This window comes from Lagenorhynchus albirostris, chromosome 15 (genome assembly GCF_949774975.1).
Source record: "Lagenorhynchus albirostris chromosome 15, mLagAlb1.1, whole genome shotgun sequence".
In the NCBI taxonomy this organism is placed as follows: domain Eukaryota; kingdom Metazoa; phylum Chordata; class Mammalia; order Artiodactyla; family Delphinidae; genus Lagenorhynchus; species Lagenorhynchus albirostris.
Genome location: NC_083109.1, coordinates 33,116,805 through 33,139,974, shown reverse-complemented (window position 1 = coordinate 33,139,974; position 23,170 = coordinate 33,116,805). Strand labels below are relative to the sequence as shown.

Genomic DNA, 23,170 nt, shown 5'->3' with positions numbered 1-23,170 from the left:
TGTTACTAAATAGCTTATTAGTAGCTTTCATTTCAGCTTGAAAAACTCCCTTTAGCATTTCTTGTAGGGCTGATCTAGTGGTGATAAACTTCAGCTTTTGTTTGTTTGGAAAATTCTATCCTTCAATTCTGAAGGACAACTTTGCTGCATATAGTATTCTTGGTTGGCAGTTTTTTCTTTCAGCACTTTGAATATATCATCCCACTTGTTTCTGGCCTGTAAAGTTTCTGCTGAAAAATCTACTTGTAGTCTTATGGGGGTTCTCTTGTACGTAACAAGTTGCTTTTCTCTTGTTGCTTTTAAGTCTCTCTCCTTGCCTTTAACTTTTGACAATTTAATCGTAATGTGTGTCAGTATAGGTTCATCTAATTTGGTACTCTTTGAGTTTCCTTTATCTGGATGTCTGTTTTTTTTTCCTCCAAGTTAGGGAACTTTTCAGCCATTATTTCTTTGAATAAGCTTTCTGCTCCTTTCTCTCTCTCTTCTCCTGGAACCTCTATAATGTGTATGTTGGTCCACTTGATGGTATCTCAGGTCTCCTAAGATATGTTCACTCTTTTTCATTCTTATTTTCTTTTTGTTGCTCTGACTGGATGAATTCCACTGGACTGTCTTTGAGTTCATTGCTCCTTTCTTCTGTTTGCCTCTGTTGAATTTTTCAGTTTAGTTATTGTATTATTCAATATTCAATTATTCTGTTTGGTAGTTATATTTTCTGTCTGTTTTGAAGTTCTCACTTTATTTATGAATTGCTCTCCTTACCTTGGTGGGCATCTTTATGACCATTATTTTGAACTCTATCAGGTAAAATCACTTATCTCTTTCATGAAGATCTGTTTCTGGAGATTTTGCGTGTTCTTTTGTTTAGAACATATTCCTCTGTTTATTTTCTTTCACTCTCAGTCTTGGTGCCTGCACATTAGATACAATAGCCACCTCTCACAGTCTTGACAGAATGATCTCATATAGGAGATAAACCTCATCAATTAGCCCAGTCTGAGCTCTTGGTTGTCTCTCAAGACTTTCTGATCTCCAAGCTACTTGAAGAGTAACTGATAAGCTGTTAAGTACACCTGACTTTGTTCTTAGTGGCTCCCAATAATTGAGGGTGTGCCATGACCCATCAATATCCCAAAGGGTAGAATTGCTGTCAGCACCTACATGCAGGCTGATTAGAAGTGGATCCTCAGGCAGCAGCTGGGAAAGTATGTAGTTAAGCCCTTTCCAGGGAGAAACTGGGAGGTGAGCATTTTTTGCCTGCTCCCTCTACACTGAACCCAGATGTATAGCTGCAGGGGGTGCTCCTGCACCCATATAAAAACTTCTTTGCTAAAGTCCTGTGGGACTCGTGAATGCAGTTCTCATTGGCTATTAGATTTGGGGTTCTGTTCCTTGGGTGGCAGCTGGGATGCCAGACATGCATACAAGCTCCTTCCAGAGAGGTTGGCAATCGGATAATGTTGGGGCAAACCAGAGGTGGAAAGTAGGGAAAGTGCTCATAGACTCCGGTGGCCCTGGATCACAGCCAGTCCCTAAATGTGTGCTAAATTGAAGCCTAGCGCTCAAGCAGCAGCTTATAAAGTGTGTAGTCACACCCTCAGGGAAAGGCTGGGAGATGGGTATTGTTCTCTGCTACTTCTGCACTGAGCCCTGGGGGGTGGCCACAGCAGCAAGTGTTTGGTTGCCATTAAGAACTGCTACTTTGTTTGCTCCAGTCCTGTGGGTCTCATGGACCTAAATGGCCTTGGCTTTCAGAGCTAGGTCTTTAGGAGGCCCGTTGGTTCCTTGAGTGGGACTCTTAAATGTTGGGGTGCTATGTTGCGGTCCAAACCCTGTGGCCCTCAGGGAGAGGCTGGGAGTTGGGGTTGGCATTTCCCTCTCAACTGTACAGTACTGTGGCAAGGATGAAGTTGAGAACATTCATTGTATCTGAATGAGGGATGAGGGAGTTCAGGACCCTTCTATGTTGCCATCTTGGTCCCCTCTCATATGAAGCAGATTTTTTTGTTTTTTGTTTTTTGTTTTTTTGGCCGCGCTGCGTGGCTTGCGGTATCTTAATTCACCGACCAGGGATCAAACCCAGGCCCCCTGCAGTGGAAGCTAGGAGCCCTAACCACTGGACCACCAGGGAATTCCCTCATATGAACCAGATCTTAATGGGTAATCATTCATTTATTGGTTATATATGGAAAAGCCAAAAATATATTCTTTTTTAATATGTATAAACTTTTGAAGAAAAAGGGCGTGTACATTTTGTTTTAAAGCATTTGTTGTTGGAGATTGTCATGCTGAGTGAAATAAATCAGACAGAGAAAGACAAATATCATATGATGTTGCTTGTATGTGGAATCTAAGAAAATGGTACAGGTGAGCTTGTTTGCAGGACAAGAGAGAGAGTCACAGACATAGGGGGCCAACTCATGGTTGCCAGGGGGGAAAATGGCAAGGGGGAGTGAATTGGGAGATTGGGACTGACATGCACACTACTATATATAAGGTGGATGACTAATAGGAACCTACTCTATGGCACAGGGAACTCTACTCAGTGCTCTGTGGTGACCTATATGGGAAAAGAATCTAAAAAAGAATGGCTTATATGTATATGTGTGACTGGTTCACTTTGCTGTGCAGCAGAAACTGGCACAACATTGTAAATCAACTATGCTACAATCAAAATTAATTTAAAAAAATAAAGCATTGATTGTAAATATTACAATAGCAATAGTAAATACTAAGAAGCATGTCCTAAAAATCTGATTATTAAAATTCATGTTGTTCTAAATGGTCCTGATTTTGGACTCTATTTAACTAGTGCTAGAAAGGATCCAATTACATCTGATATCTTTACTAGAAATAGAATGTTGCCTCTGGGCTAGTATTAATTTTTGTAAAAGAAATTACAGATTTTTCTTGGCCTTATGTAATACAGGTCAGATGGCAAGAAATGTGAGTACCTGAAGAGCAACTGATAAGCTGTTAATTACCCCCATTAACATTTATTAGGCACCCACTGTTTTTTGACCCTTTCTGAGGAAGTGCAAAATCTTCGAAGCATAGGAAATTAATGTGATGTACTCCCCCCTCCTTTTATTTTTGCCTCTTACAATTCATTAGTAACCTGGGCTTCTGGCATTTAAATGAGATATTAAAACAGGACTGGAAAGATTTAGACATTTCATTTTCACATTGCCAGAAAGTTAACAAGGTACTAAAGAAAACTTGTTTCAAAATGTGGGTGGCCTCAATATGTTGTATGTTGTTATCATTCTAAACCAGCACACTTGGAAAAGTAGAGAAATTAATCCAGAGGGCGGAGGAAGTGAGAGTGAAAAGTTATTTGCTTTCTGGGAGTACTTTCCACAAACAAATACGTGTAAGTAAGGTGGCCTCTCACAGTTCTTTTCCATCACCTGTGAGTGACACAAAGTAGCTGTAAGGCGACAGACTCAAGGAATAGAGGAGACAAAAATAAGAAAGAATATGCCTGCTTTAAACCAAGTGTCAGCAAGCCACAGCCCACAGACCCAATCTGGTGCACCGCCAGTTTTTTTGTATGGCCTAAAGCTAAAAACAGTTTTTTCCATTTTTAAATGTTGGGATGGAGGCAAAAGAAGAATAATATTGTGATATGTGAAAATTACATGAAATTCAAATTGCAGTGCCCATAAATGAAGTTTTATTGGAACACGGCTAGGCTAATTTGTTCAAGTATCGTCTGTCCATGGCTGCTTTCTGCTATGGCCAAGCTGAATAGTTGTGACAGAGACCATATGGCCTTCGAAGCCTAAAATATGTTCCATCTGGCCCTCTAAGGAAAAGTGTGCTGACCACAGATTTAAGTGAAGCGATGAATGGAATAGGAGGGCAGCATTTCGGAGCGTGGTGGGAACGAACAGAGCAGTGGCGCTGGGGCCCCAGGCACAGTCAGAGGGGCAGTCCCAGAGGGGATGGCTTCGTCCCAATGGCTGGGGACCCAAGAGCACTGGGATGCTATTATCTGTGAGAGAGAACTGCAAACTCTCCAAGAATATGGAGATACAGGATTAATCTCATTTGTAGAAGTGGGTATAGCTTGACTAAGGTAGATGCAAAAACACAAGATTCTACTGGATGCTTCAGTACTTGATAGTGAAACTGGAAATGGCAGAATTTGGTTTCCCTAACATTACTGGAATTGATACAGCTTTCCAGAAATATTATAGAGAAAGAAAGTTTATTAAGTTGAAGGTAGAAGACTTTTTGAATCTTTCTGCAAAGCTGCCTCGATTTCATACTAGTATTGCCAAAGGGACTATTGATGCCATAAGCCTTAATCCTAACAGTGCAATTGAGAAGGTGAAGCATTAAGTGAAATCTCTTTCCAGAATGTTGAAAAGTGAAAGACTTTTCTAATAACCTAATATAATTTAACCAAGGAATCATTGCTAAATGAATTCAGTGAAGGATCTGAACTTCTCAAGGAGCTACCAACACCCAAGTTCAGCTTTGGAGGCAGATCTGGAAACAATGTTGCATCACTGGTTTTCCAAAAAATGTGAGACTTTTTATTGGACAAATTCACTTAGCTTTTTTAAAGAAACTCCACAACAAAGTAAACCTGACACAGAAAATCCAAGGGTAATAAATGCTTAGTAATCACACAGGATGCACACGTTGTATAGATAGAATAGGTTAGTAAAAAAAACCAAACAAAAAAAAACAAAACCATGAGCATGTAAGTGGTTGGGTTTTAGAGGTAAACCAAGAATAAAATTTTTCTTTTGTATTTAAAATGTAAATATTTTTCTTTCTGATTTAAAAAAAAATTCCTGTAACTGCTGAAACAGTTAAAAACTTTAAAGCAGTAAGTGAATTTACAGGGAAAAAAAAAGATGTAAAGTGAAATCCAAAGCTCTTTCTCAGTCCTCTAAACCTATTGGCAGCAGTTGACTCCTCTCCGTGTGACAGTTTTCCTCTCCTGGTTCCCTGCTTCCTTTTTAGCCTTTTTTCCTCCATCTCTGTTGCTGGTTCCTCTTCATCTCTGAGATGAATGTTTAGGAAAATATCAGTGTGCCCCAGGGCTCAGCAACTGCACCTTTTCCTTTTTTTTGTCTATACTTGCTGCCTGGGTGTAGGATGTTCAAGGGATTTGGGAACTGATAAAAGAAAAAGATAGAACCATGAGGTGGCAGGAACTGATACCTACTTTATTGGGTGATGATGATGCTCTGACAGGTTTGCAAGGGCAGGGAGGGAGAGATGTTCCTCATAGCAGGAATCTGTCCAGAGGCTACACCAAGGGGGTTGCTACTCAAGGGGAGGAGGGCAAGAGAACTCCCAGGGAGAGGGGAGTTGGGGTGGTGCCTTTGGTGTCTAGGTAATGCTGCTCGGCATGGCAGGGAGTCGCTGAGTCAGAGAGGTCCAAGGGGCAGGAGTCTCACAGCTTATAAGGATTGAGGTCTGTCTTGTAGTCACATGGCTCTATCTTATCAATGGCCAGCAGATGCTAAGTATAGTTTGGCAGAGGTATGCAAAGCAGATGGGCCCTGAATGTCCAAAAATGTGCTCCTTTGGGCGATGTTTAAAATGAATGGATGTATAAATTTTGAGTCTGGCACTGACAGGCTTTTGAGCTAACAGTTCTCAGCCTACAGTGAAGAAATAAACAACTTTGGGGCAGATATACAGAGGCCATCTTTGGCTCATTTATATAACACTAGGTGATCTCACCCCATTTTGAGGCTTTATACACCATCTTTGTGATGGTGACTTCCACTCTTTAGCCGCCCTCTTCCTTGAGCTCCAGGCCCATACAACCTACTCAACACTTCCACTGGGCGTGTAGTCACATCTCAAACTTAACAAATCCCAACCTGAGTTCCGCATACCTCCCCTCTAAGCCAGTCCCTCCTGTAACCTTCCCCACCTCCCTTCTTCCCAGTTGCTCAGGACTGAAACCTTGGAATCATCCTTGATGCCTCTCTTTCCCTCCTGCCACACCAAATCCATTGGCCCTCCCTGTCATCTGCCTCCAAACTAGATCCTGAGTGTGACTACTTTTCCCCACCTGCAGTGCCACCACCCTGGTCCAAGCCATCACGATGACCCGTCAGGATGTTTTGCAGTGGCCTTCTTGCTGGTTTCTGTGTTTCTGCCCTCACTTCCCCTACAGCCTTCTCTCAACCCAGCAGCCACAGTGTTTTTATCATGTAAAGCAAATCATGTCAGTCCTCCAGAGAACTCTCCAATAGCTAAAGCAAAAGTCCTTACCAGGACCTACAAAGCCCTGCATGATCTGGACCCTTCCACCCTCTCTACCCTCATCCCCTATGACTGTCCCCCATGCTGCCTGCTTGTTCTTCTTCAAACGTGCCAACCACATTCCTGTTTCAGGGCCTTTGCATCTACTGTTCCCTCCGCCTGAAGTGTCCTTCCCCAGGTGTCCATGTGGCTCATCCTGCTTCCTTTTGGTCTTCACTTTCTCATTGAGGCCTGTTATGTGTCCAAGTGACTAGCTCCTGAGCTAAAAATAGTAATTGTTGCATTTAGTTAATTATTTAGCACCTGAGATCTCCCAATTATATGTATGTTACAATGGTATGTTGTGGATTTTCATTTTGTAATGATAGGACACTTTCTCCCCTCCTGTCCCATCACTTGATAAAATATTAGAGACTGTGACAATTAAATACTCAAGTAAGAAAAAAAACTGTAAAGTAACTATAGATGGCTGCATCTGCAGAAGGATTTGGGAGGAGGGGCAGAGGCCATTTGTTTCTCATTATATCAGGTACATAGGGTGCCCTAACAAAGTACCACACGTGGGTGACTTAAAACAGAAATTTATTTCACAATTCTAGAGGCCAGAAGTTCCAAATCAAGGTGTCAGCAGGGCCACACTCCCCCTGACAGTTCTAGGGGGCAATCCTTCCTAGCCTCTTCCAGCTTCTGGTGACCCCAGGCGTTTCTTGGCTGGTGGCAGCATAATTCCAGTCTCTGCCACTGTCTTCACATGGACTTCTTCCCTGTATGTCTGTCTTCACATGGCATTCTTCTCTGTATGTGTCTGTATCTAAATTTCCCTCTTCATGTTGGATATGGGCCCACCCTAATGACCCCATTGTAACTATTATAGATCGCATCTGCAGAAGCTCTATTTCCAAATAAGGTCACATTCACTGGTGCCAGGGGTTAGGACTTCAACATATCATTTTGAGGCACACAATTCAACTCATAACACTCACTCAATGTTTTGCCATCAACATATATTATTTTGACTAGAGGGGGAAAAAACAGTAACCCGGTTAGTCCTTGACTCCTTCTCAAAGAAATGGTGGCACCCAGAGGTCCTAACTGCACTCTGCTGGGCACCACGGCTCAGGTGGGATTCTCTTGGGTGTCTCCTGCAACTTTGATAGGTCATTCATGCCTGCACATTCCCCTGCCCTGAAGTGTCAGCAAACTAAGATGAAAAGCTGTGCTAGAGCACAGGGCCTCACCAGGCAGTGGGCCAGGAGGAAGCTGTGTGAACCATTTCCAAGCCTGGGGCACCATACAGAGCTGTGCTCCATATGCCAGCAGCTTCTCCGCATGAGCAGTGCCCACCGTGTGTGTGTGTGTGTGAGTGTGTGTGTGTGACTTGCCAGGCTGGCATTTGATGCATTGCAGTGTTTCTCTCATCCAGTAAGTAAATCCCTATTCATTTTGAGCCCCTTGAATTCTCTTTATTTAGGAAATGATTTTGTTTTCTACTGGACTGCAGTAGAGAAGGGGAGAGACATATTGCTTTGCATGTATTGTAACGTGTTAAGCATTTCCCAGTATCTTCTGTCAAGACACAGTAACACAAGAGATTATAACTGCAATGTATTACAACGTGTGGTTACATTATTTACCATAAGACGAGTTTGAGCTTGCTGTTGAATGGTTTCTTAGGTTGGGCTTTCCCAGAAGCAATCCCTGAGATGAGAAGTTGAGGACAATCGGTTTATCTGGGAGGTGATCCCAGGAAACACCAGTAGGGTCACCAGTAGGAGCAGGACAGGGAGGTAAAGAGAGCTCATAAAGGGTGCACTAGAGAGCAGGCCACCTGTGGCACCTGGGGCTCAATCCCCTGGGGAGTTCTAGGAGGCACAGAATATGCGGCTCAGAGTTAATCCACCTGAGGGGTGCGGGAGCTGGCCTGCTTGGGTTGAATTTTGCCCCCAGAAAAAGATATGTTGAAGTTCCAACCCCTAGTTCCTCCAAATGTGACCTTATTAGGAAATAGGATTGATGCAGAGGTAATTACTCATACTGGAGTAGGGTGGGCCCTTAATCCAGCATGACTGGTATCTTTATAAAAGGAACATTGTGTGAAGAGGAGAGGGTCATAGAAAGAAGATGGTCATGAGAAGATGGAGGCAGAGATTGGAATGATGCTGCCACAAGCCAAGGAACGCCTGGGGCCACCAGAAGCTGGAAGAGGCAGGAAGGACATTCTTCTACTGACTTTGGAGGGAGTGTAGCCCTGCCAACACCTTAATTTTGAACTTCTGGGCTCCAGAACTGTGAGAGAGTAAAATTCTATTGTTTTAAACTACCCAGTTTGTGGTACTTTGTTATGGCAGCCCCCAGAAACCGGAACAATATTTGTATCCTAACTCCTTGTCCCACGAGGACTGCCTCCAGCAGCCATGACCCCCAGCGCTTCCCACTCACCTTTGCGAGCAGCCCGTCATGATCCCATGGCTGGAAAAAATACCTAGAGAGACAATAAGCAGCCTTTTAGAAGTGTGTGTGCCCAGATTTAGAACAATTTTCTGTCAGATTCATCACACTGATTCATCACACTGGCTTGCTCTCCATATGATAAACTGACACTCTCCTGGAGAAGTATGTCACCAAGAGTTAACCTGACAAGAATCTGGCTAAATTATCACAGGCAAGTCTTAACTTAGTTAAGAGGAGGAGAACCAGGCCTTCCAGATGAATAAAAGCCATGGGTGATGCCCAGAGGACAATGCTTTACCTGAACTGCCAAAACAGGAGTAATCAACCAAGTAGAAGCCACCATCTGTGAGGAATGAAATGCCAAGTAAAAGAAGGGAGAAGGGCTATTGTCCGTTGGTCTTGCTGTGAGAAACTGCAGCCATAAAAATCGTAGCAGCCACTGTTTTCTGCACCATTGCCTTACACTGGGCACTACTCTGAGTGTTTTGCTTAAATTCAGTCATCCTCACAACAACCCAATGGAACAGATATCCTTGTTTTACTGATGAATCTGAAGCCCAGAGAGGGAAAGTAACTTGCCCAAAGTCACACAGTTACTTAGAGTCAGAGCCCTGTCTTCTTATAGAGCAGATATGAGACAGGCCGTGAAGGTCCAAGGATCTGTCTGGCCTACCCCAGATGTTGTGATTCCCAGTCTGGAGTTCTTCCCACTATCCAGGCTTTCTCCTCCGCCCTGAAAAATGACCCTTGGCCAGCTATTCCCAGAGCTCTCCAGATAATCAGATTCTAAAAGTAATGGCTTATAATAATTTTTGAAACAGGTTCTTCAAGCCTATTTAATCTTCCTCCAGCCTGGGGGAGCAATGTCTTTTCCTGATCTCTTTCTCTTTATATCCTCCACATTCTTTTATTTATTTATTTGGCTGCGTTGGGTCTTTGTTGCTATGCGCGGGCTTTCTCTAGTTGCCGTGAGTGGGGGCTACTCTTCGTTGCAGTGCACAGGCTTCTCATTGTGGTGGCTTCTCTTGTTGTGGAGCACGGGCTCTAGGCACGCGAGCTCAGTAGTTGTGGCGTACAGGCTTAGTTGCTCTGCGGCATGTGGGATCTTCCCAGGCCAGGGTTCAAACCCGCGTCCCCTGCCTTGACAGGAGGATTCTTAACCACTGCGCCACCAGGGAAGCCCCCTCCACATTCTTTTATTTCAGATGTTTGCTCTTTTCCTTTTTTTTTTTTTCATTTCTGTATCCAAACACCAACAAACCAACAAATCTTAGTACTATATTTTAGAATTTACTTTGAAGAATGGATCTAAAAGTCACACTCCTCCCTATTAGCCCAAAGGAAGCTGAGAACATGACACTTTTGGCCTCAGGTGAATCTTTTATTACTTCAGACTGAGACATTTTTTCAAGGACAGTAGCACAGTCATTGTCACAAGCATGTTAATATATCTATTATTTGATAAAGAATATGCTACAAGTCATGCTATTCATATTTTCAATAACATTCTGGCAAAAATTAAGGACATTTCCAATCATGTCAAACATTTGATGAACAGTAAATTCTACTTTCTGCCTTTGGGTAAATAAATGGGGTCTTTCAGTGAGGTGGTGGAAAACAGATCATGTGAAGGCTGCTTTTAAAATCTGCCCTTTGCTCCAAAGACCATCAGCCCCTTCGGTTACCACTGAATTTCTCAGCTATTTTCTGTAGTTCCAAATCCATCGCAGCCAAGTTTTCAAGTTCTTTTTCCTAGAAAATACAGAAAAGTAGAGGCATGAGGTCCCATATCAATTTAGTTCTTTGCAGTTCTAGGGAGTCTCAACAGAAAGGGGAATTTTTGATATGTTAGAGGCTATAGGAGATACCCGACATCAGTGGTTTTCAAAGTGTGGTTCCTTGACCAGCAGCATCAGTATCACCAGGGAACTCATCAGAAATACAGGTTCTTGGGCCCCACCTGGGGCCTACCTACTGAATCAGAAACTCTAAGGCTAGAAATCCCACATGATTCTGAGGCACATTCAAGCCTGAGAAGCACCAACCTACATAATCAATATTGGGGGAAAAAAACATTGTTAAGGAAGGTAAAGCTCTGGTAATGTTCCTTCTCCTACACGTAGATGTCTGACTGTTATAGGCCAAGAGATGACAGAGATAGAACTAAGCAACTAACTTCTGTATCACCTGTTCTTTCCTACCCTGGAAAATAGTGATGAAAAGTCAAATGACCAAGGAGAAGACACTAGACCAGTGGTTTTCAACCTTCGCTGAACATTGAAACCACCTGGGAGCTTTAAAACATCCTGATGCCCAGGCAGCATCCAGTACCAAACAGAAGCTCTGGGTGTGGGTCCCAGATGTCAGTAATTTTTCAAGCTCTCCAGGGGATTACAACATGCAGCCGAGGTTGAGAAGCACTGCAGCACTGCAGTGGGAGGAAGTGGACAGGGCTGTGGACAATGGCTAGATGCCAGGTGGAAATCAAACCCAGAGGTTGTCTCCGCTCTGTTATTAGGCGTACAGTCCCATGGTGATTAATCCCCATCCATATCTCCCCCTAGTATCAGATAGTCTTGTATATAACATATTAAAATTAACCACCTGAAGTTAGTTTTAAGCAAAAGCCCCACAGCATACCTCTTCCTCTGTCAGAACTCCTTGGCCAGCTCTCTCCTCTTCACTTTCTGCTGCGTGGCGACGGTGCATCTGCTCCTCCGAGCCATAGAAGTCCGGGAACTCAGCTGACTTCTTCCTGTAGTGAAGGAGCCGGTCCAGTTCGGCCACTCTGTCATACTGCCTTTTCAGATCCAGTTTGGGGGCCAGGTTTCTCTTCTCATACCCCCAGTTTACATCCTCCTCAAAGGGCTTTTTCTCCCACCAGTCATAGTTGTATTCTGGGAAGAAATTCTTCTCATTCAAGGTCAGCCCGTTCTCCTCTTCACCCTCAAGAGAATTGTCATCCAGGTGGTCTTTTCTCTCAAACCGGCTGCTCTTCCACTGGGGAGGGTCGTAGTATGGACTGACAAGCTCCGCTAATCTCTCCTTTTCGGTGATGTGAGGGGGAGCATACTGTTTGCCTCGAAGCCTCGCTTCTTCCCTGTTCTCTTCAGCGTCTTGTGGGTCCCCCAGCTGCGGCCACTTCCCTCGGGCCCCTTCCTCACCCCTTTCCTCATCATAGTCGAGGTAATTTCGCACCTCGCCTGGTGGATGCCGCCTCGCCTTGTCCGTCTGGCTTTCCTGAACACGGTGGTGCGCTTCACCCAAGAACCGTTTCTCTTCTGTTTGGTGTAGAGTGGAGTAGGCTCCCGGCTCCCCTACCCGGGCTCTGTGGCGGGGTCCCCCCTCCTGGCCTCTCTCTTCCTCGCTCTCCTCGTCATAGCCGTGCGCCATGCTATTCAGCTCTAGGCTGAGGCCTTTTCTCCTGTCCTCCTCCTCTGGGCTCTCCTCACTGCGAGGCCTGGGAGCCCGGTGCTCTTCACTTCCTTTGCCCCCATATCGTGCCCCCTCCAGGTCCCCGGGAGCCCGGGCAGCCAGGTGACTCCTCACTTCCTCCCCGTATTCGGCTTCTTCCTCCGAAGCCCTGGAAAGGGTTGGATGGCGGGCTCTCTTTTCCCCTGAGCCGCCTGTGCCCACGTGTGGCTCCTCCCAGGAGTACCCCCTTCCCTCAGCGGGAGGACTCCCTTCCTGAGAGGACCTGTCGGGCCTGCTCCTCCCATGGTGGTGTCTTAGCCTCGAGCGTCGCTTGTCCGCCTCGGGGCTGACATCCTCGTCGCTCTCCTCAGGTCCTTCCTGGCGCTCGGGGTGGCTTTGCGGTTCTCGGGGCCCATTCTCCTGGCTTCCGGTCTCCTCTCCACTCTCCTGGCTGCTCCTCTCCCGGCTGTGCGACTTCTCCAGGCCCCCTGCAGACTGCGTATCGTATCTGGACACTAACTCCTCTTTCTTAGCTGGAGACTGGTTTCTGTGGCTGGGAAGAGCAGTTTGTGCCTCTCCTGGCCCCCCAGGGTGTCTCTCCTCACTGCCATCTTCCACACGCTCCCTTTTCTGATATTTCTCCGCCTCTTCTTCCTCCCTGTCGTGTCCCTTGCTCTTCTCAGAATGGCGTGCCTTTGCTTCTTTGGCCACTTGGCTGCCTTGGGGCTCGCCTGCCTGCTCTCGGCTGTGCCCACCGCCCTCTGTGTCTGCCACTGTCTGGCCTTGGGCGTCCTCCTCCCCTACGTCCTCCCTACTGGAGGTCCTGGGGGCTTCTGAGGCGTCAGCTGGGTCTCTTAACAATCTCACTTCAAACCTTGTGTTTTCATTTTCACTTTTCTCTTCATCTTTGAGCTGTTTTCCACCTATAATGAAAATAAAAAAGAGTAAGTATACTTCAGAATTGTTTGTGGTTCACTAAGCACAGCCTCAGTGATCACTACAAATCCTAAAGATCCTGAAAGTCCTTGGGTAATTTTTTAAGTTAATAAAGAATATACTCAGATTACTTTTAAAAGAAATGGTATGGGGACTTCCCTGGTGGTCCAGCGGTTAAGACTCCACACTCCCAGTGCAGGGGGCCAGGGTTCGATCCCTGGTCAGGGAACTAGATCCTGCCTGCTGCAACCAAGATCCCATGCGCTGCAACTAAGATCCAGCACAGCCAAATAAATAAATAAATATTAAAAAGAAAGAAAGAAAGAAATGTTATGAAAACTCCTTAGCTGTGTTTAAATCTGATAATAAATTCTCTGCATATTTATTTTTTAATAACACCCAACAAGCATCTTTCAATGACCAAATTGAAATCCAAATATAGGTTTATAAAATACTAGAATTTAGAACCAGAAGATACCTTAGAATTTGTGTATTTCAACCTCCTCTTTTTGTGGACAGAGACACTGAGGCTCAGAGAGGTGTAATTCAGGACCATTATTTCCATGTTTGCTCTAAGTAGGGGTTTAAAAGTTAGCATTGTGTAAATGGTTCCCACTAGAATCCAGCTAAATGAAGTTAAATGCCCAAAATGGGAAATATCAGATTCAACAAAGGATTAAAAATGTGTTTAATTAGTTTACCAGATTTTTATTATCCAATCAACTGTGTAGATGCAACTTAGCAGTAAGTGACAATAAAACTTAGTAATTGGTGATAAGCAGGGTGTTTGTTTCTTCCCTGAGAAAACTGCACAGCAGTGGAAAGGACCATGTCCTTCCCTCACTCAGGTCCCATCCACCCCACATGTTCTCAAAGGTTGAGAATGAACTTCAGTAAACTGAGTTATCTTTGTATTGCACAAATCAACAGTAGACAGTATAACCGACATTTTAATTGAATGCTGTTTTTTCTCATCTTTTCCAAATGTTGACAGCATCTTCACTAAATCCTCCTTAACTCAAGGGCATCCTGTGAAAGAAGATATGCAGTTAACACTGTCTGAGTTGTTAGCTGGGAGGGCTTGGATTTCAACTGATGTCACTGAGTTCATATAGAACACCTGAAGCCAAGGCTGCTCACAGCTCTAGGCTGACGTCTGCGCCATCCATGGTGGGGGCCACCAAACCTTTGTGGCTACTGAGGACTTGAAATGTGGCTGGTCCAGACTGAGACATGTTGTAAATGTAAGAAACCACCAGATTTCAGACTTCAGATGAAAAACAAGAATGTAAAATACCTCAAATTTTCATATTGATTATATGTTGGAATGATAATATTTTGGATGTACAAGATAATATGTATTATAAACATATTGTATGTACAAATTGTATATTGAATAAAATAAATTGGACAAAACTAAATGTATTATTAAAATTAATTTCACCTGTCTACTTTTTTAATGTGGCTACTGAAAAATTTGAAATTATATTTGTGGTTCACATGATATTTCTATTGAATGGCTCTTGATGAGTCATTTTGAACTGATATTTGCAAAATAGAAAAAAATGGTCTGTTTTGTAAAAATGTCCAAGAAATAGCAGACAGTCTATTCCTCTCTGCTTAAAAGCCCAGCCTGGCATGATAATATTTTCATGTTTTATGAGGCAACTGAAAGGTCCCTGACCTTCCACACCCAGACACCTGAGGGCTGGCCCCTCACCAGTGCCTTTGCCTTTTAAGAGCCAGTGGTGGTGTGTGCAGCACTGAGGCAGGGCTGACCAGGTATGCACAGGTAAGCAGGGAGGCTTTGAGCAGATACTGATGTCATCTGGACAGAATCTCAGCTTCCCGAGGCAGAGGCTGTGTGGCCCTTTTCCTACTGCCTGCTGGTCAAGAAGAGAAGCATTTTTATTTTTTCCAGGTTAAATGTGTGCTGCTTGTAGCAGCTTGCCTGAGGCTTAGCACTTCCTCCTAAATTTAGCTTTAAGTCCCCTCAGGTGAGATCTGAGGAAGGCTGTGATTAGCAGCATACAGTCTTGTCAATCTGTAAAACCAAGGTGTGAAGCTCACTCTTCAAGTAAAAAGGAGAAAATGCACCTTCCATCCCTAACTATCATGTTGCAGAGATGACCTGATCAAAGAAATTGTTATACCTGTTAAGAAATTGGACTATGAATTCCCTAAGATCTCTTCAAGCCATGAAACAGTGATTCTTCCCTGCTCCCCAAATGTTTGTTTGCTCAGTAAGCGTGTGCTAACTGAGATGTGCTGGAGAGAGTGGGAGTGGAGACAGAGATGGGCTGGGGATGGGAGGGAGGCTACATGAAGGAATTCATCCAACTTGTTGGCAGAAAGCTCCACCAGTCCTGTGACCAGCATAAGACATTTCAGCAGGAGAGAGAAAACCAGAATAGGACAGAAGTGTGGACAAAGAATGTCGCCTGCCAAATCAGTAAACAAAGGGTGTCCTGGCCATCTAGGCACTGCAGCCACACCTAACTGTGTACCCAGAGGGGATTCAGGATGGAAAAAACAAGATAATTAAGGTGCATATGAAAGGAATGACTTCAGTAAGCCCAGACTCTTGCATCTTCCCATACATAGAAAAGTGCTAAATTTGTTAACTTAAGATGTCTGGTTTTCTTTAATTAACTGTAATATTTTAATGTTCTGACTATCTGGTTTTTATTGCAAGAACACCTATATATCCTGCCTCCTCCCTTACCTCTTCAAAACAGTCCCTCAGACTGTATCTGAGAGGTTGTCTCCTGGGCTTAAGTCCTTAGTATGTCCATGGAATAAAATATAAATCTCAAATTTTAGGTTGTGCTTCTTTTTTTTTTTTTTTAGTCGACAGAAGTTATGAACTGGTAGCCCAAAGGTGAATTCTATTTGGCCTAAATAACATTTTTAGTAAATTTGAATTCAGAGGCAATACTTAAATACTAGGAGATATTGCTTAGATATCCAAATTTTAAATTCTTTTGAAAAATCCCAAGATCTGGTAACAGAATCTATATTTCTCTCACAATAGGTTTCAAGCTGAGAAAAATCTACTCCTCCTTAGAAGTGGCCTGTATCCTCCAGTTCGTGAGTCACTTCCTGTCCTGTTTTATTCCTTTCTCTTACGTATTTTCCTGGCCCTGGCTGGTGTTTGAGTCTGCAACCCCGGAGGAGCTCAAATCTCCCTGATCTCAGTATTTAATGGCTCTCTGGGTATGATGTCTCCAAGGTCCTGATAGACATGGGTCATTTGATTTTTACCAGTTTTCCTGGGGCTCTCTCAAGAGACTCAAAAGACCCCAGGGCACAATCAGTGATGAGCAGAGGCTAGAATCCTACCTGAGAGCTAAGAATCTGATCTTGGCAGTTAGCAAAGCCCTACAATCAACAACTCTTCCTAAGCAATCTTGGTTCTTTGATGACCTAGTATGACAGACCCAAAACTTCTGCATCTGTCTGGTAAACAAAGAAATGGGAAGGGAGATAACGAGATGGGTTTGCCCAAAGTAGCAGCATTTAGTCCCTGCCTGGAGACCCACCCTGCTCTCACTCATTCCCTGCAATGGCTAATAAACTCATTCTGACAAGCTCATGAAAGAGGCATGTAGGCTGGGAGTGGTAGAGAAGCTTCCTTCCACTGTGCATGGGTCTCCTACAGTCTCAGGCCCCCACACCTACTATGGTTATCCTGAAGCCCCCAATAGTGGATTGAGTCCCCCCAGGTTACTCTTTTGGCTAGTCACTCATACTTGTTATAATTTTATGCATGGACCTCATGTGCAGCAACAGGAAGAGAGTATTATCTTGCAATAGGAGATTTTGAAGGTGAAAAGAAGAAAGAAAATCCACTGTTCTCAGCCTGACTAAAAATTTAAAAGCAGAGAAAGGTGTTGAAGAGAACAGAGCTTTTCGGATTTGTTTGAATCAGTTTGACTTCATGCTAAAAGAGATGCATAGTTTTTGTTTTTGTTTTGGCCATGCTGTGCAGCATGCGGGATCTTAGTTCCCCAACCAGGGATCGAACCCATGCCCCCTGCACTGAGAGCACAGAGTCTTAACCACTGGACCACCAGGGAAGTCCCAGAGATGCATAGTTTTGTAAAATTTACCTCTTTATGTCAACTTCCAATGGATACTGCTCATATCACTGTTTAAATTTTGTTTTCAACATAAGCTGTTTGTATAGAGGAACATTCCAGTCTAGACCCAGAAGGGCATTGCTCTGACTCCTTGGATGCTCTAAGTCTACCCCCACCCCTTCCAGTTCTCAGGCCTGGAACTCCTGATACCATTTGGTAGTCCTCTCATTCTAACAAGCTATGTATTAAAATGGCTTAACCAATCTGTCATGTAAACAGGCCAGAAGTTTCCCAGTGACCTTTCCAAGCTTCTAGCTCCTCATTGTCAGAAGAGTAGAAGGTAAAGAGAAGAATAATTTTTGTCTCCTTCTATCCTTTCATCTTCCATTGCTTCCAGAACACTTCGCCTCCCTGTCTAATCACAAATGAGCACTCCCCATACCTCACTCCACCCAAATGAAAGTCTGTTTTAAAATTCCAAACTCTCAAACCAAGGAATTTAAGAACTATATAGACAGCTCACAGACTATCATTCAGTTCAACTCCCTCATTTTACTTTGAGGAAATAAGCCCAGAGAGGCAAGGGGTCTTCCCCATGGTAACACGGCTATGAAGTGGCAGAGCAGGGTTTGGAAGCCATATGTTTAAGTGGCAGAGCAGGTTTGGAAGCCATATGTCATCTTCCCAGATACTGATCTAGCCTGTAGTCTTCCCACTGCATCATGCCCCTGGTTCATATGGAGATAAAGTGGAAGGCGAAACAGAGGGAGCAAGAGAAAGAACTACTCAAGGGACAAAGATCTCCTGAAGTGGAGGATACTTACTCTTCTTCAGGACTTGTCGGCACTCAGGGGTGATGGGTGGAGTGTTGGACTTCGACAAGGCATTTGAGAGGACCTCGATGATGCAGCGAGTCACCTAGGGGGAAACCGGAAAGCAGGCTGGCAAAGCTGGTATCACTGGGATGCCTGACTACTTAAGCCAGAGCTGCTGTCAAAAGAGGCTTGGCTATGTGACCTGTACCGATGCAGACCCCTTGGGTCAGGAATGTAGACTTACATATAGGACTGTAATGAAACCTCCCAGGCCACCCCACAGAGCAATGCAAGAAGGCATTGGGTCAAGACTATCCAGAGAAGAGAAATAAACACCCATTTCTGAACAGATTCAAAGGAAAACAGTGTGATGACAGCTATCCTCAGGGGCACTAAAACATCCAGGAAGGAGGTAAAAGCCCAGGGCAGGAGGGACATCACTTGCTCCCATTTCCTCATTGTTGTTTGTCTATTTTTGGTTTTCATTTTGTTTAGTTTGATGAGATAAGGGGTGGGAGAATCCAGAGTCTAGATATAAGTCTAGATTCTAGACTTCCATTTCAACTTACCGTTTCTTCACTGTGGTTCCTGATGTCCACTGGCATAGAACTGACAGCTTTGAAAGAAAAAATGAATGGGAAGTGAGTTGATTTTAGGAAGCTGTGTGTCCCCAAACTCACAAAATCACCCCACCCCCAGCATGTTACTTGGAGGGAGGGGCAAAGTCAGAGCTGAGCAGAGTGGAGATAGTTGCGGATGTCTGTCCCAGGGACAAGAATTGACCCAGTTGCACGCACACACACACATGCACACACACACACAGCTGTTTCCCCTAGCAATGTCATAAACATGATTTGAAAATGAATGCTATCTTATATCCAATATAAATCAAATCCACACAAGGGGAGCTTCTGGGATACTGGCAATGTTCTGTTTTTGATCTGGGTGCTGATTACACAGCTGCGCTTAAGGAGGGAAAAATTCTGTAAGCTGTATACTTATGATCTATATGCATTTTTCTGTACATATATTATATGTCAATAAAATGTTTAAAATAAACCTAGTTTAAATGAAACTGGGGTGCCCTCCTCAACCCCTCTGCCTACTCAAAATGGGTAAAGATCTGTGATTCCCTTTGCCTTTTCCTGTCCCCAAGAAAATATTCTCCCTGAAACTCACTTTATTTACAAAAATGTGGTTATGATTATCTTATATAATTAATTACCTCATTTTACCCTCAAGCCTTTTCTTGGACAAGCACACTTATGTGTCTGTATCAGTGTTGTTTCCCTTTCCCCATGTTGTCTGCAGCCATGTAAAGAATATGGGAGGTATCTAATTTTACCAGGATATTGTTGAATCCATAATATCATATGCAAATAGGTGTTTAATGAATAGTTCATGAGGATATTGCAAAAAGATAAATTTTAATTTATTTAAATTAAATTTCATGAGATTCTGCTTATTTTCAACCAGTGATTGAAGTACCTTTGTCATCTTAGGAAATGCTTCAGGTGTTTTTAATTTTACAGTGCTTTTTTTTTTTTTCCTTTTTCAAAGTTGCTTTGATTCTTTTATCTTTCACTTTGACTTTGTTTTGTCTAAGCTCTTTCCACTGGAGAAGCTCAAAGCATTTACATATAGGTCCATCTCTACAGTTCTCCTGACACTCCCTAGAAGAGAAACTGCTATTATGGCTGGAGAGCTCAGTGCAGAAGATTCTTCCAGGTCTCTGAGACAAGTGAAGAGCTACTTGGAGCAAGAGCAAAACTCTCAGACATCAGAGATGGAAGCTGCTCAAATGCTGTTTCTTATTACCAGCAACCTGACCTTTCCTCCCCAAATATTTGCTTTCCAATCTCTTTACCTCCTCCCAATCAATTACATATCATAGGGCTCAATCTAGAAATAAAACTCCTATTTCATTTGCTCACCTTACTGAATTTTCCTTTTCAAAGCACAGCCTGGGATCTACTCCAATTGTTTCAATAGGCCCAAAGTTATGCAGCATGTTAAAATCACTGGTAAAATATTTAAGAAGTGATTAACAAGGTATGTCCCCACTATCTTCCTGAAATGTAGTTCAGACAAGATCTGGATGGCCACCTTTGGTACTCAGGGTCCAATATGCTGGGCCATTATTTTATCCCCCAAATGGCTGTTATTTGAGAACATTCCCACTTTGGCACTTACTCTTTCCACCTGAGATCTGTAAAATGCTCTGAAAAGAAATAACTGAGAGAATTACTTCTGTCATAAACTAGAAAGTGCCTTTTAAAATTCTGGCTTTACTAAACTTTCTTTGGTAAATGCAGTTTCTTGCTAATAACTTTTCTTTTTCCACAAATGTTTAATAGGTGCTATTATTAACTACTGATATTGCTAAAGTAGTAACAGTCATTTGATTTGAGGGGAGAGGAATATTTTTCTTCTGTGACTCTGAACAATTTGTAGCTCATGTTTGTTTTTACAGAACAATTCTCTTTCCTAATTGAGGCTCTTCAGACATCTTTTTGATGGAAAGGAACTAAGGTCTCCTTATGAAAGCATATTATGCATCTAGTGAGACATCTAAGTTCCATTGTATTTCTTCCAGTAGAATCTGTGGCAGCAAAGTAATAACCGAAGGTATGTTGATACCCCTAAAGTAGTTTAACTTATTTTTGTAAAAGTTAACATTAAGGGTGCACAAAAGAAAACCCAATAATTGTGATAAAAGTGAAGTAGTCAAATGGCAGAAAAATTTTCAAATAATATCATATGATAAATCTGAGAATAACTTCCAAAGTATTAATATTCCATAAGACTACCAAACTAAGGTTTCATCCCAGAATGAAAATACAGCTATAAAATAACATGGTATGCAAACTCTGTAGTTTTTTGTTTTTTTGGTGGGGGCTGCGTTGGGTCTTTGTTGCTGCGTGCAGGCTTTCTCTAGTTGTGGCGAGCGGGGGCTACTCTTCGTTGCGGTCTGCAGGCTTCTCATTGCGGTAGCTTCTCCTGTTGCAGAGCACGGGCTCTAGGCGCACGGGCTTCAGTAGTTCTGGCACACAGGCTCAGTAGTTGTGGCTCAAGGGCTCTAGAGCGCAGGCTCAGTAGTTGTGGCGCACGGGCTTGGTTGCTTCGCGGCATGTGGGATCTTCCTGGACCAGGGATCGAACCCGTGTCCCCTGCATTGGCAGGCGGATTCTTAAGCACTGCACCACCAGGGAAGTCCCCGCTAACGCTTTTGAATGCAGAAACCATCTTACCTAGTATATATGAATAGCATGTAGCTCCTTCACTCATATTAATTTTTAGAGTGAACAACTCCTGTAGAAAGGTGTAGATCTCCTTCAGAAGCTCATAATGGTAGGAAATGAGCCAGATGGTTTCTGCAGGTTTCCTGTGATTTTGCTAAAGAACAAACTCTGCTTGAAGGCTACCATACCTAATATCCAAGCATTTGGGGGAGGTGGGAATGGGGAATGACTGCTAATGCATATGGAGTTCCTTTCTACCACAATGAAAATGTTCTGAAATGTGATAATCTGTGAATGTACTAAAAATCACTGAATTATGCACTTTAAAAGTATGGATTTTATGGTGTGTGAATTATAGCTCAGTAAAAAAAATTTTTAAAGAATATAATATCTTGATTTTAGTTGCTGTTAAAATATAAACCCTTCTTAAAATATTATCTTGCGTAAGAGACATAAATATTTTACCACTATAGTTAAATAAGTCTCATAAAAGACATTGTTTTTGTGGTCTATAGCACAATGTATAGCACAGATTTATCTTGTTAAGCAATTCCTTTCTGAAAATATTTTTGACCAGGAAGGACTCTAAACATTCATTTGGTTTCCTTTAATTAAATCGAGAACATTTATAGGCAATTTGTAAGAGTGACAAGAATTTTAGAAAATTCTGCATGTATGTAGTTTGCAATAAAATAAATTACCAGTGGCTTTCATTTTCTCTTTGGGATCCCGTAATTGCTGTCAATGAAACCCTCATATTCATGGATGGCGATGCCTCAACTCTAGTTAGGAACCTCAATCTCAGATAAGAACAATATTCTATGAGGTCATTAAGACAGCTAAAAGAACCCCTCCAATTTAATCTGGTGGTGGCATATTTACTTCTCAATGGACTCATGGATTTTACTTCAACACACACACACACACACACACACACACACACACACACATTTTTTCCCCAAATCTCCAAAGATCATTTCTTTGAGATTCAGAGTAGTTTGAAAGATCAATCCCACAATTTTCCACACATAAAGAGGCACTCAAATATCTACTACTTAAAACTGTATCCTCCCAAATTGACTAAAACGATTTTTTTTTACTACTCTAAAAATATTTTTCGTGGTTATTTTATACTCATTATTTTTCTGGAATACAAAAGTCAAAATATCTCTTGCAGTTACCATTTATAACTTAAAGATGGATTAATTTGAATGTGAAATTACCTCTCCCCAGAGGCAGAAATACAAAATACAGAAAAATATTACACTAAACCTGTGCGTACATATACCTGAACACACATATATGAATGTGTTAAGAAAAAAGATATATCTTATCTACATATATACATAAGAGACTTACTTTTATCTAATCATGTTTAAATAATAAAATAATAAATTATACAGTTGCCAACTAATATAATACATGTATTCCTGTCTCTCCGTGGTCATCTGGCTTTAAAAAGCCAAACAAACACAGATTAATTAATTAATTACAGATACAGAATAAGACTATTACAGTATCTCTCTAAACAGGTAAAGAGGATGTGACATTTTAGAAGTGAGCACAAAATGTGGGGTTTCCTTGGAGGCGCGGACACGTCTTCTTTATATCGATTAAAACAGACTCTTTTGGTTGGGCTAGGAAGCTCTCTGGCTTTTTCCAAGTCAGACGTTGGGGCGGGGAGTTGAAGGGAAATACCCAGGGAAGAGAAGAAAGTAAGAACCTCAAACAAGAGGGAGACACCATCCACTCAACCCTCCCCGTCTTCCAGTATCCGCCAGTCAGGATGCCTAGAGCGGCCGGAGAGGCAGAGGCTGGCGCTGTCCGCGGTTCTGAACTCCCCACAGTGCCCACTCACCCGCCATCATCGTGGCTCCCAGGAGGCCGAGAAGCACTGCAGGTTGCATGGCCCGGCTCGCCGGAATCTGCGCAGGAGAAGAGGGCGGCGGCTGACGGTGAGCAGACGTGGACGGAAGGCGAGATGAAGATA

The 23,170-nt window shown here is 43.0% G+C and overlaps 2 protein-coding genes and 1 pseudogene across 2 annotated transcripts in view; 2 read left to right on the top strand and 1 right to left on the bottom strand.

Moving 5' to 3' along the window:
* The window catches only part of TRMT6 (tRNA methyltransferase 6 non-catalytic subunit), a 26,758-nt gene extending 12,372 nt beyond the window's left edge, over window positions 1–14,386 (top strand). Inside the window, exon 12 of the transcript XR_009535489.1 lies at window positions 14,036–14,386. The gene's annotated coding sequence lies outside the window, so the exon portion shown is untranslated. The remainder of the gene's footprint in view (window positions 1–14,035) is intronic.
* LOC132506129 (EEF1A lysine methyltransferase 2-like) lies at window positions 4,111–4,538 on the top strand (annotated as a pseudogene).
* Window positions 10,150–23,170, bottom strand: CHGB (chromogranin B). Its single transcript, XM_060123855.1, has 5 exons — window positions 23,039–23,170; window positions 18,508–18,554; window positions 17,948–18,041; window positions 11,332–13,028; window positions 10,150–10,443 (listed from the first exon to the last, which is right to left on the bottom strand). Exons 1-5 carry the CDS (start codon window positions 23,085–23,087, stop codon window positions 10,360–10,362), a joined length of 1,971 nt encoding a protein of 656 aa, XP_059979838.1. The 5' UTR covers window positions 23,088–23,170; the 3' UTR covers window positions 10,150–10,359.